At 40.2% G+C, this 13,761-nt stretch overlaps 1 protein-coding gene across 1 annotated transcript in view; it reads left to right on the forward strand.

The window, feature by feature from the left end:
- The window catches only part of VWA3B (von Willebrand factor A domain containing 3B), a 234,627-nt gene that overhangs the window by 199,818 nt on the left and 21,048 nt on the right, over nt 1-13,761 (forward strand). The window contains 1 exon segment of the mRNA XM_033238936.1: nt 10,558-10,669. Coding sequence (XP_033094827.1) covers nt 10,558-10,669 — 112 coding nt within the window.

The following is a 13,761-nucleotide window of genomic DNA, read 5'->3' on the forward strand; positions in this document are numbered from 1 at the left end:
GGGGTAAGGTTCACAGAGCACTCCTCTACATCCCTTTGGTTTTTAAGGCAAGGCTAAGTGCCCAAGACTACTGGAAGGGAAGGGGATCAAAACCCCCTTAAGCCTTGGCCGGCCAGGCAGCACCGCCAGCTTTCCAGTGAGCCCCCGCCCAGATGTGCCGTACTTGAGAGCAGTTCACAAGGAGACCTTGCTTTCTCTTCAGGGCTCAGGCAGGAAATTCCACTTAGAGCTTCACTTCTTGGGCACAATATTTGCCTTCTGTTAAAGTGCAAACGCCCTGGGAAGGAAAGCACACTGAGGCCTTCCAACTCATTCGCCGTGGGCCACTTCCTCCCCGCCCCGGAGAGGCTGGGCAGGAGTTTGCCACTCCTGATTTCTGTTTTCCTGTAAGCTCTTTTCTCATTGTCTCTCCAGTCCATTTTTCTTTTTTCTTACTTTTTTTGAGATGGAGTCTCACTCTGTCACCCAGGCTGGAGTGCAGTGGCACCATCTCCACTTACTGCAAGCTCCGCCTCTTGGGTTCACATCATTCTCCTGCCTCAGCCTCCCGAGTAGCTGGGACTGTAGGCGCCCGCCACCACGCCCAGCTAATTTTTTGTATTTTTAGTAGAGATGGGATTTCACCATGTTAGCCAGGATGGTCTCGATCTCCTGACCTCGTGATCCGCCTGCCTCAGCCTCCTTAAGTGCTGGTATTACAGGCATGAGCCACCGCGCCCGGCCTCTCCGGTCCATTTTTCAAAGGGATGCAGAGTCTGGATACTTGCTGGTGGATGAAATCCCTCTAAATTTAAGTGAGCGGGGACTGAGTGAGTTCCCAAACGCTGCAGGTTAGCCCCGTCCTGTTCACCAAGGTTTTAAAGGGAGTTGAATTATTCACAGAGACAGTTTGCAAATGTCCCGGTCTTATAATTAGGTGTCCTAGAAAGGGGAAAGGTCAGCGCCTCTCTGAACCTACACACATTCCTTTGATTAGAGCAGTGACAGACTTTACGTGGCCTTAAGGACAAACGTGAACCAGGAAGCATGTTGGAGCTGCTGTCACGACAATTTAGGGATTGCATGTGCTGGAGGTCAATAATTTAGGGCAGGAAAAGTCTTCAGTAGTGGGTTTTTTTAACAAGATTTTTTTTTTTTTTTTGAGACGGAGTCTGGCTCTGTCGCCCAGGCTGGAGTGCAGTGGCCGGATCTCAGCTCACTGCAAGCTCCGCCTCCTGGGTTTATGCCATTCTCCTGCCTCAGCCTCCCGTTTTTAACAAGATTTTAAGCCAAAGACTAGTTCTGGTTAACTTGTAGAAATGCGTTCTGTACCCAGTGGAGAAGTATGCTTCTTGTTAAGTGGAAAATTTTAAAGCATCAAACATTTAGTCATTTCACTCTCTCCACCACCATGTCCAAGAGCATGACCTTGAAATTAAGTCACGAAATGAAAAGAGGGTGGCACCATTTGGGGCCCTCGTCCATATCACCTGCGAATGAATCTGACAAGGAAGTAAATTGGATTATCTGAATTTTGTAGACAAGGCTAAATCACATTACTCAGCACACAGCATCCCTCCTGCTGGCATCATTGCTCGTGGGACTTCCTCACTGAAACTGGTATGCAGCTATTCTTGTGTGCCTGAGTCTAAACATATGTTGGCTTATTTATTTGAGAGCTAGCCTTTCCTGCTCTGTCTCTATTCCCTCTGACTTTCATCACCCATGGGTTTCTTTTTAGACCTCAGTAGTTGGCATGTATTTTGTGTGCATGTTTAGGTGAGGTATGGCAGAAAAGAAATGGAGTTGGGAGGCGTTCTTTAATGTGAACTGTACGGCACCCCGAAGTCTTCAGCAAAATTCAAAACCAGCAGGATGTCATCTTTCTGGAACAAAGTTGTCAATATTCTGGCTGAAGGGATGGCAGCTCTAGCTGCCCCAGTGAATGTCTTTTCATCCTGGGAAGCCTGTGTTCTATTTCTGTGGGATGAACCATTACATTGAAGCTGACCACTGTGCTTTATCTGTGATGCAGTTCAGTTGACTGTGCCATGGTCCAAATGAATCATCAAATCATCACGTAGGCCATGGTGGATGGTTCCTTCCATAAGGCCCCATGCTATGGAATCAACCAGAAATGAATTCTTGCCAATAGTAGTAACAGTTGGAAACAAAGCAGAGTAAGCATGAATTACTTTTTTTTTTTTTTTTTTTTTGGGGACAAAGTCTCACTCTGTCACCCAGGCTGGGGTGCAGTGGTGTGATCTTGGCTCACTGCAACTTCTGCCTTCCAGGTTTAAGTGATTCTTGTTCCTCGCCTCCTGAGTAGCTGGAATTACAGGTGCATGGCACCACACCCAGCTAATTATTGTGTTTTTAGTAGAGACAGGGTTTTGCCACGTTGGCCAGGCTGGTCTCAAACTCCTGGTCTCAAGGGATTCACCCGCCTCAGTCACCCAAAGTGCTGGGATTACAGGTATGAGCCACCGTTCACAGCCAACATGAATTACTTTTACAATGTTCTTTAGTATCTGTCCTTGTCCTTTCCAGTGAACTTACAGGGGTATGAATGACTTGAAGGGGAGTGATACTTGTGACCATTTAGAAAGGTATTTTCTTAGGTGGCAGTTGCAGTGTTAAGAATGAATGCCATAGCATTGCTACCATTCACTGTCACCCATGCAAGGGAAGCTCTTCACAGAGTAAATGGCTATTCTCTATCAGAAGAATTGGGAAGTGAGTGACAACTATAGAAAAAAAGATTTCACTGATTATTTTAGACAACTGAACTCCCAGATTTATACCTTTAAACCCATTCTGAAAATGTAGAAAGCAATCTCCTTAGTTAACTTCTGGCTAGGAAATTGAGAGAATCAATATTTGGAATCTAGAGATGAAAGAGGGCTAGTAAAATAAATTATGTGACTCTACTCGTTCAGAATTTTAAACAGGAACTTTAAATGTATCTAGGCATAGGTTCTAAGAAATGATTTGTCATACTAATGAAATCTAAAGGGGAGAAATACCTTCCCGGAATCGATGTGGACATCTTTGTGGAATCAGGTTTTTATTCGTCTGGAGACAGAGAGACTGTCTGGTGGTCTCAGTGACCAAAGTATCTTCCCAGCCAATTGGTCTTTGACATGAACACTGGTGAAAGCAAGGTGGCTTTTCCATGAAGGCTAAAGTGAGGTTTTTAAGTAACAGTTGATTTAGCATGACAGGCTCCAGATTCTCAAGACTTTAGATTCTATCCATTATTAGAACACTTACACAGTCTTCCATTGAAGAAATTACTGTAGGAAGCTGTGCTTGGGCATCCCACTGGATTACGAAGATGGAAAAACTGTGCTATTCATGTACTCAGTTGTTGCTGTTGCATTTCTCTTATCTTATGGGAGCTGCCAGCAAGGGTAGCAGGCTTGCATCCTGGCCTTATACATACATCCTAGCAGTTTCTCTAAGAGTGTAGATTTAGACCCTCCTATACAGAAATAGGGAAGTAGGAAGTGATAGCGATTATTTAGTTTGTTCCTTTACTTTGCATATGCAGAAACTGAGACCCAAGAAGGCTAAAAGATTGCGCAAAGTCACATCGCCCGGTGGGCAGCACCCAATCCTGTTTCTCCTGTCTCCTAGTCCAGCTCCTTCCTCTGAGGTCATTTCAGACCACAGTAGGCCTTTTTGAACCTCACGCTAGAAAGAGTGCTTAGGTTTCTTCTCTGGGTGAAAGCCCGGGAATAAGCAGGTGACATTCACCACCCACCAGTGACAGTGAATTCTCTTTGATATACTGATTGCCTCAGCACATGTGCAAATTCCATGAGTAGGGAAGGACCCAAGCAAAATCTGGCTAGATGTGAGCATCGTAAACAAAAGAGTATTGTTCACCGTACATTTTTGTCCGTGGCTGCAGAGGCTATAAGCAACGCAGGTCCGAAGACTTCCCACAGTCCTTGTAAGAGACCTTAACCTCTCAGCTTATTTATTCTCTACGTCTGAGGACCTGGCTCTTAAGTTTTCATCTCTGAGGTTATAAACCATATTTCCACTTATTTTAATGAATCTGAAAAGCATCTCCACACAGTTCCAAATGATGGATGGCTACAACAGACCCCAGTCCTATCAGGGCACCATGGAAATGAGCCCACTTATTTCCAGGACCCAAACTGTATTGAACATGAATAATGACCCAAGAGCAAATGGTATTCAGACTGCCTGAAATTATTTAAATTTTTTTAGCCAGCCGCCTCATAAATTAGAGACTTTCTTAAGAGGAGGACTGCAAATGAACTCATAAAGTATGCATTGATATTTTATTTATGGTGTAACTATAGCACGGCAAATACATAGCTATAGCTAGACCGCTATATCACTGCAAAAAGGTGGCATTAAAATGTCTGGGCAAGCACTTTATATTGGACTTTGTGTCATGGAGAAGAGGAGCATTTGGTGGTCTGAAAAGAGGAGACACTTGAGAATTATTTTGCTAGGCACTCCAATTGGGATGGAGGACTAATTTCTTTAAGAGACTCAAGAATTATAATAAGTTTATGGTTCAGAAAGAAAAAAAAATGAGTAAAAATCTAGGATGGAAAATTCCCAGTTTCAGCAGTGTAGCAATTTGGAGAAAAAGACCTCTGTGGTTTATCTTTTGATTTGTAGATGGATTCGGAAGCTCCTGTACTCATTCAGTCATTCAGCCCACTACAGTATATGCAAAATATTGTGAGTGGTTATGCAGAGCAAACCAAAAACATTTCTACCTTAAAAAAAAGATTTGTAGAAGTATAATTTGTACCCCCACGAAAGTTACCTATTTCAACTCAATGACTTTTAATAAAACTGACAAGAGTTTTCAACTACCACCACAATCCAGTTTTAGAACGTTATCTTCCTCCTAATAAGATCCCTCATGCCTATTTGCAATCACTCTCTGTTCACACTCTCCGCTCTGGATAATCACTAATCAATTGGTCTCTAAATATTTGCCTTTCCTATGCATTTTATAAATTAATTGCTGGATACTATTCCATTTTATGAATATACCACATTTTGTTTATTCATTCTCCAGTTAATGGACATTTGAATTCTTTCTCCCCTTTTATTATTATGAATAATGCTGATATGAATCCTCATATACAGGTCTTTTTATGGTTATAAATTTTCATTTCTCTTGGTGAGGTATCTAATACTGTAGCAATATTTCAGGTCATATGGTAAGTTTGTTTAATTTTTTAAGAAACTGCCAAACTTTGTTCCAAAGTGTCAAAAATCAATTGACTATAACTATAAGGATTTATTTCTGGACTCAGTACTGTTTCACTAATCCATATCACTGTCCTATGTCAGTACCACAATTTCTTGATGACAGTAGATATAGTAGGTTTCAAAAGAAAAAAAAAAGCAAGTTCCCCAAATTTGTTCTTTGTCAACATTTTTTGGGGGGTCATCTGGGTCCTCTGCATTTATATGTAAATTTTAGATTCAACTTCTCAGTTTCTGCAGCAACAACAAAAAAAAAGAAAATCCAAAAACAAGCAAACAAAAAACTTGCTGGGATTTTAATATAAATTATAATGTCTATGTATCAGTTTGGGAACAAATGGCTATCTTAATAATATCAAGTCTTCCAATCCATGAACATGGTATGTCACTGTACTTATTAGATCTTTGATTTCTCTCAATGATATTTTTTAGTTTTGAGTGTATAAGTCTTCCACTTATTTTAATAAATTTGTTCCTAAATATATTCTTTTTTGATGCTATTATAAATTAATTTTTTTCTTAATTTCATTTTCAGAGTGTTCATTGCTAATACATAGAAACAGTTGATTTTATTGGTACATTTATCTTGTAGCATGACGCCTTGCTGAACTTGCTAATTAATTCTAGCAGATTTTGGGTGAATTCCCTAGAGTTTTCGCATATACAATCATGTTATTTATGAATAAAGACAGTTTTACTTGTTCCAATCTGGAGACATTTATTTATTTATTTATACCTGATTGTACTGGCTAGAACCTCAAATACAATGTCGAATAGAAGTGGTGAGAGTGCCTTACTTTGTTTCTGATCTTAAGGGTAAGTCATCTAGTTTTTCTAAATTGAGTATCATGTTTACTGTAGGCTTTTCATAGATGTCTTTTCTCAAATTGAGAATGTTTTCTTCTATGCCTGGTTTGTTGAGTTTTTATCATAAAAGTGTGTTGGATTTTTGTCAAATACTTTTTCTCCATGCATTGAAATAGCCATATGGTTTTATCCTTTATCCTATTAATATGGTATATTACATTAAATGTTATCTTTTGTTCTATTAATATGGGTGTTAAACCAGTGTTGCATTCCAGGGACAAATCCGACTTGGCCATTGTATATAATCCTTCTTATATGTTACTGGATTCATTTGCTATATTTTCTTACGGATTTTGCATCTACATTCATGGGGAATATAGGTCTGTAGGGTCCTTTTCTTGTGATGTATTTGTCTGGTTTGGTGTTGGGTTAGTGCTTCCCTTTCTCTTTTCTGTATCAGTGATCTTCCCAGTAATTTCTAGTTCCCTATGCCTTCTCTTTTCAGTTCTCCAGCCAGAAATCTGGGCTTATTAATGTATACCCAGCTCAGTGGCTTGTTTTTATTGTGTTTGCATCTGGAGCCAAACAGAGGGTGGCGAGCAAAAAGGGAGAGAGAGAGAGAACAATGAGATTTCACTCCACCTTCTTAAAATCACAATGCCACTAATCAGACAGGAAGATTTAGCCTCCTTCAGAGTTTTGGGCTCAAAACATTGCTGCACTGCCACAGGATTGCTTGGTGACTGAGGTGTGAGAATGGAGAATAAGAGAGGGGACAATTTTTGTATTCTTTCTGAGTGTTAGGATTTCCTTTTTCCATTTATTAAGCTAGAACTCTAGGATTCTCCTACCGCTCTCTCTGTCTGGACCCTTGTGCCTACCTCTGGGTTTTGGACCAGGCCAGGAGACACTAGAGGGAACAAATGGTCAATTACCCACCACTAGCTTGGTGGTACTTTGAGTTCTTGTCTTCTTTCCCAGCCCTTTTACCACTACATGTTTGCTTTTCAGAATCCTTAAATAGATTTTAGAACTCAAGCTCTTTCTCTGCTATGTTGTTTCATTTTTCTAGTAATTCATTTTAATATATTTTGCAAGAACATTTGTCCTCAAATTGATTGAGAATTAAAAATAACGATTATTCTGGATGATGGAATAAAGGCTACGGGGGATTTTGGAGGGAGAGATGAATGGGGATTGGATATTTCTATTAACAGTCATCAAGCATAAAAAAATAGAACTTTAGAGTTGGACTTTACAAGTCAAAATGATGCTAATAGTTTCTGCATGTAGTAGACATAGCCATGACATTCACTCCAACTTTGATTCATGCAGTACCATTTGGAAATAACAAAACAATCTTTTCCTTTCTTTTTCTGAAATTTCCTGGGGGTGACATCATTCCAGAAAGGTTATAACTGAGCTGGTCTTTGAAGAAATTATCTGTGGCAGGAAAAGGACCTTGTTCACTTTTAAAGATCCTTTTCCTCTGCGTTCTTCAAATTGGATACATTCTGTTGTTTTGTCTTAGAGTACACTGTCTCTCTGTTATATCAGTTCTATCATTTCTGCTACTGAGTCCTTCCAGATATTATATATTTCACTTTAAAAATTTCCACTTTTATTTAATAGTTTCTATTTCTCTGCTGAAACAAAAAACTACCTTGCAACTTATTTCAAGAGTATCTCTTTATCTCATAGACTATGGTTCTAATTGCTAATTTAACGTCTTTATCTGATCATTCCAAAATCTGAGTCTTCCCAATTTGGGACTCTATTGATTGCCTTTTACCTTGAGAACTGGTCATATTTGCTTGCTTTTTTGTTTGTTGAATTTTTTTATTGTATAATGGACATTTTGAATATTTTGAATATTATGTTTTAAGATTCTGGATCCTGTTTAAATTCTCTGAAGGAGATTTAATTTTTTTCCATCAGACTTGGTTAGGTTTAGACCGCAAGCTCTGCCTTACCGTCTGCGGGCAGTGGTTTCCATGTCAGTTCAGTTTTAGAAGGCTGTGCTATTCACAGCTTAAGTCTGCGTGCATCACTCAAGGTTTATACGGGTAATCTGGGACTTGGGCAATGGTTTACATTGTAGTTCAGTTCTCAAAGCCTTTGCTGTGCTGCTGTGAGTGTTTCCTGCACGTGTGTACCTTCGGGGTGGTCCAGGACTTTGATTCATTCATATAGAAAGTAAAGGCATTCTCTCCTCCCTCTCTTTTCTCTGCAAGATTTCCAGATTAATTATTAATTTTTTTTCTATTTTTTATTTATTTTTTTCTTACTTTATTTTTTATTTTTTATTTTTTAATTATTAATTTTTATCAAAGTACATGTTTCATATAGTTCTGTCTTTTATGATTTGTTATATTTAAACTTTTTATTCCACTACATGAAAAAAATTATAATTTTACTCTCTTCCCTCTTTGTCTCCCGCTCCTAATATTGGATATTTACATTATCTTTTATTCTATGGGCTGCATTCGTAACATTTTATTTAATATACATAAGCCTCTACTTCTTGATCTATCAAGTTGCATAACTTCTTCAATTCCTGAGTTCACATGGTGGTAATATCTGTGCTTTTTCTTTCCCCTTTCATTCCAACCTTTCAAGAGCTACACTTAAACCATCGTGTTGTCAATGCTGTACTCCTTCCAAAGGTTCACGGTACAAGTTTAAAATTTTTCATTTAAAAGAACACAAAATAGTATTTGTACTATTCTGATTGGATAAATATTGTTCAATACTGGGACAAGTCACAGTTCAGGAGTATATGCCTTCCTTAAGGTCCTATGTGATACGCTGGCCAATTGAAGAATGTTAATAGCATCAAGCAAAAGGATTTCTTTACCTTTTCTCCCTCAGTATTTAAAATTAGGTTACTTGTTTGAATCATTATTTTTGCATATGTTAGATATATATATGCATGCTTGAATATATGTATGCATATATTTCCAAGGTTTCTAAGTCCTTTTTTTTCCTGGGAGACCTCCTGCTGTCTGTGACTTGTGCAGACATGTCATTCTTACTGGAAAAGCACATTTTCAAGTAACTCCCTAATGTAGGATGTATGGGAAGGGAAAGTTTCTACCTAGGGATATGACTAGAAATGTCTTTGTTTTTCCATGTGATTGATAGTTTGCCTGGGTTTAGAATTCTAGATTGAAAGTTATTTTCTCTCAGAACTTTGAAAGCTCTGACCCACTGACTTCTAGCATCCACTGCTGCATCAACCAGGAGATAGAAGGAACGAGGATAATTCATTTATTAGCCAATCTGAGCCCATGGACTTCTTTCCTCTTTGCAAGTCAGTGATTGTAAAGGTTCTCCTTTGTCCTGAAGAGGTAGGCTGGGATATTGAATTTCTGTAAAGCACTATGTTTCAGTGCTTGTCTCTCTCAAAGTTGTTAGTGGACTCTTCTATTGAAGGGCCCCTTTACCTTTCACTGTTCAAGGAAGGCAGCAGTGCTGGTCATGGTGCTGGTGTAGTCTTTGCTCTCAAGAATTCTAGTTGTATATATAATTTTTCTTTATTTCCCTTTTCTTTAATTACTCATCCAGTTCTCCTTGTACCTTGAGCTAAAGTATAAAAGTTGTGGAAGGCAGATATTGCCCTTGCCAAAATAGTAACATTTAATTAACATAAAGCAGAAAGGGCTCCAAAGGGAGTGTATAGTAAAGGAATATTCTGTAATTCTTCTATAATGTGGTTCTCAGTAGAAAATTCAGGTATATTAGTCTGCTTCTACATTGCTATAAAGAACTACTGGCCAGGCGCGTTGGCTCACGCCTGTAATCCCAGCACTTTGAGAGGCCGAGACGGGCGGATCACAAGGTCAGGAGTTCAAGACCATCCTGGCTAACACGGTGAAACCCCGTCTCTACTAAAAAATACAAAAAACTAGCCGGGCGAGGTGGCGGGCACCTGTAGTCCCAGCTACTTGGGAGGCTGAGGCAGGAGAATGGCGTAAACCCGGGAGGCGGAGCTTGCAGTGAGCTGAGATCCTGCCACTGCACTCCAGCCTGGGCGACAGAGTGAGACTCCGTCTCAAAAAAAAAAAAAAAGAACTACCTGAGACTGGGTAATTTATGAAGAAAAGAGGTTTAATTGACTCAGTTCATAGGCTGTACAGGAGGCACAACTGGGGATGCCATAGGAAACTTACAATCGTGGCAGAAGGCAAAGGGGAAGCTAGCACATCTTCATATGGCCAGCATGAGAGAGAGAGTGAAAGGGGAGGGGCCACACACTTTCAAACAACCAGATCTTTTGATAACTTTATCACAAGAACAGCACTAGGGGAATGGTGCTAAACCACCCCCAAGATCCAACCACGTCCCACCAGGCCCCACCTCCAACATTGGAACTTATCATTCAACATGAGATTCAGGTGGGGACATGGAGCCAAACCATACCACTAGGCTAACCAGTATTTATCATTTTCACCATCTGCATTCAGTTTTTCTCATCAATTATTCCTGTTTTGTCTTTTTCAGCAACAGAAATTGCAAGGAAATCCAACAAAGAAAACCAAATCAAAAAGACCAGATCCCCTCAAAGGACAGAAGGTTATTGCAAGATGCGATGAAAATGGCTTTTATTTTCCAGGTAGGTTTTTTTTTTTAATTTTGTGAAGCTTTTGTTAAATAATTTGATATTGGGGACAAGAAGTTTCAACCTGTGCTTTTGCTAGAACACTGACATTTCATGAGCTGGCCTGAGCTAGTCCACTTGTCACAGAGAAGAGAAGTGAAATATCCCTGGCCAGCTTATGAAATGAGCATACTTGGTCCCCCAAAAAAGTAGCCAGAAAAAAAATGCATTTATTTTAATTTCTCATTTTTTAGTAAACAAATTTTTATTACCTATCTACTGCATTGCATGTATGTAATATTTTGAAAGTACTGGTCTAATGGTATGAGCAAACAGATGAACATTCTTGCTTTTTGGAGATTACATCTTAAAGGAGACAGACAAGCAATGAAATAAACAGATAAAATATGTGGTATGTCAGATACAGTGCCATAGAGAAAAATCCAGCCACAAATGGGGTTGAGAATGTCAGGGTGAAGATTGTGATTCTATATATGGTGGTTAATGAAGAGCTCCTGGGGAAGGTGACATATGAATAAGGACTTAAAAGAGGTGGGGCAAGCCATGAGATTATCTGGAGAAGAGAGTTCTAAGCAGAAACAGCAGCGGTGCCCAGGCCTCAGAGTGGAGTGCACATGTGTGTTGGAGGAAGGGCCATGAGACCGGGATAGCTGGGCCTCAGAGGTTTGCCCCAGACTTCCTCGGGGAGTGGTCCCTGAAGAAGTCAGCCAGTTGCAATTCAGCAGGGGGTAGAGGTAGAAAGAGAGTTTCATGGATGGTGACAATAATGTGTGTGAAGACTTAGAAATGAAGAAAAACATCTATATCTGGAGAAATAAAATTGATTCTGGCTGGAACTTAAAATGAGAAGGAAGGGTGGAAATAATAAACCTCTTCAGAGAGGTAAGCACAGGGCTATGCATAAAGGGTCATATTGAGGATTTGCACTTTACCCTCAGGGCAATGAGAGCCACATTTAAAGCAGTGAGAAACACAGTCACATCTGAAGTTTTCAAAAGCTGTCTCCCACTGCTGTGTGAAGATTGGATGCCAAGGGGTTAGGGTGTCTCTCTGGTCCCTGGCTTGGGGCAGTAGATAGATAGTGATACCTACAGGAGCTGGTGGTGTGGACAGAAAGACAATGAGATGTGTCTGCGACATGATGAATTGCGGGTGCCTGCAAGATGCCCAGAGGAAGATGTCAGAGAAGTAATTGGTGATGTGGGTCTAGAGTCTAGAGATAGAGATTTGGGAGATATAACCACAAAAGTCATCATTGAAATCATGGGAAGGGTCTGTAGGGAAAAGGGAACTGGGAGAAGACCTTGAGAAAGCTCTGTCAGGCAAAATGATTACGTTGCAGGGTTGGTGTGGTGGGTCACACCTGTAATCCCAGCACTTTGGGAGGCCAAGGCTGGAGGATCACTTGAGGTCAGGAGTTCAAGACCAGCCTGGTCAATGTGGTGAAACCTCATCTCTACTAAAAAAAAAAAAAAAAAAAAAAAAAATTAGCGGGGCACCTGTAATCCCAGCTACTCAGGAGACTGAGCCAGGAGAATTGCTTGAACCTGGGAGGCAGAGGTTGCAGTGAGATCACGCCACTGCACTCCAGCCTAGGTGACAAAGTGAGACTCTGTCTCAAAAAAAAAAAAAAGATTACATTGCAGATACGTAGCTGGCCTTTCATAGGCGTGATCTATCTGTCAACAGTTAAAAGAATAATTATTATTTAAATTAATTGAATAATACTTTAGGTGGGAAAAAAATACTTAAGCAGGATTTTTGGTTTCCAGCAGGCACATACGTACAACTGACAACAGGGATAGGTTATTTGAATGTGATAAATGTGCTTGGGAGTTGCCTGGATGAGAGTAAATGTGGATCCCAGCACTTGGGATGAGCACGTAGGCTAAGGCGTGACACCCTTCTTTACAACAAGGGCTGGGAATCTTCCGTTTCTCTGGGGTGCAGATTTTCTAAGAGGTGATTATAGAAGGCCACTCCTGCTTGAGAAATTTTGATTTTCTGAATTTGAGCCTTGGAAAGCATTTTATGGTTAAACTGGTAGTCGAATGAAAATGCTTAAAGTGAGGCCAGGTGCGGTGGCTCATGCCTGTAATCTCAGCACTTTGAGAGGCCAAGGCGGGCAGATCACCTGAGGTCGAGAGTTTGAGACCAGCCTGACCAACATGGTGAAACCCCGTTTCTACTGAAAATATAGAATTAACCGGATGTGGTGGTGGGCACCTGTAATCCCAGCTATTTGGGAGGCTGAGGCAGGAGAATCACTTGAACCCAGGAGATGGAGGTTGCAGTGAGCTGAGATCTTGCCACTGCACTCTAGCCTGGGCAACAGAGTGAGACTCTGTCTCCAAAAAAAAGAGAGAATAGAAAATGCTAAAATCCTAAAACAGACTGGATTCTAAATGGTTGGATTAGGGGCTTGGTGTCACTTTGCTGGCTAAGGCCCCAGAGAAATGTAGAATGGCTCGAATTTCTACCCAGCACCATGCTTGTGTGATGAGAAAATTCTAAAGACCTACTCGGGGTAGTAGAGGAAACAGGGCTAATACCACGACCATGTGCAATGCCTGAGGCTACAACAGAAATTTTTTAAATGTGCAATTAGAGGCAGAAAGTACATACTATACTCCCAACAGCCGCATGGGATCTGACTAAGCAGGAATTTTTAATTTGCAGTGTAATTAAACTTCAATAAATGAACTTGAAGGAAATATTTGAATTCAGTCATAATCGGTAATTTTGATTAGTGTCTAAGTAGTAAACTAACTTTGACTCAGCCAGATTAAGTGGCAATGCCTGGGTTATCTCCATGAGCCTAGTTTTTGTGCCCTCTCTCTCCAGTCACCTGATCTTTTCCTTAATTGGGAATAACTTTACTTTCATGGTTGTTTTTTATTAAAAATTCAAACATTCAGAAAAGTCACAAGAATAATACAGAGAACCCCAGTATACTCTTTACCCAGATTTGCCAATTTTTAACATTTGGTCACATTTTATCACATATATTATTTTATTCTCTGTCTTCACACATACATACACACATCTTATTTTTTCTGAACTCTTAGAAATTAGGCAACATTGAT

The sequence above is a fragment of the Trachypithecus francoisi genome, unplaced genomic scaffold (assembly GCF_009764315.1).
Source record: "Trachypithecus francoisi isolate TF-2019V2 unplaced genomic scaffold, Tfra_2.0 Lachesis_group17, whole genome shotgun sequence".
NCBI classification, from domain to species: Eukaryota; Metazoa; Chordata; class Mammalia; order Primates; family Cercopithecidae; genus Trachypithecus; species Trachypithecus francoisi.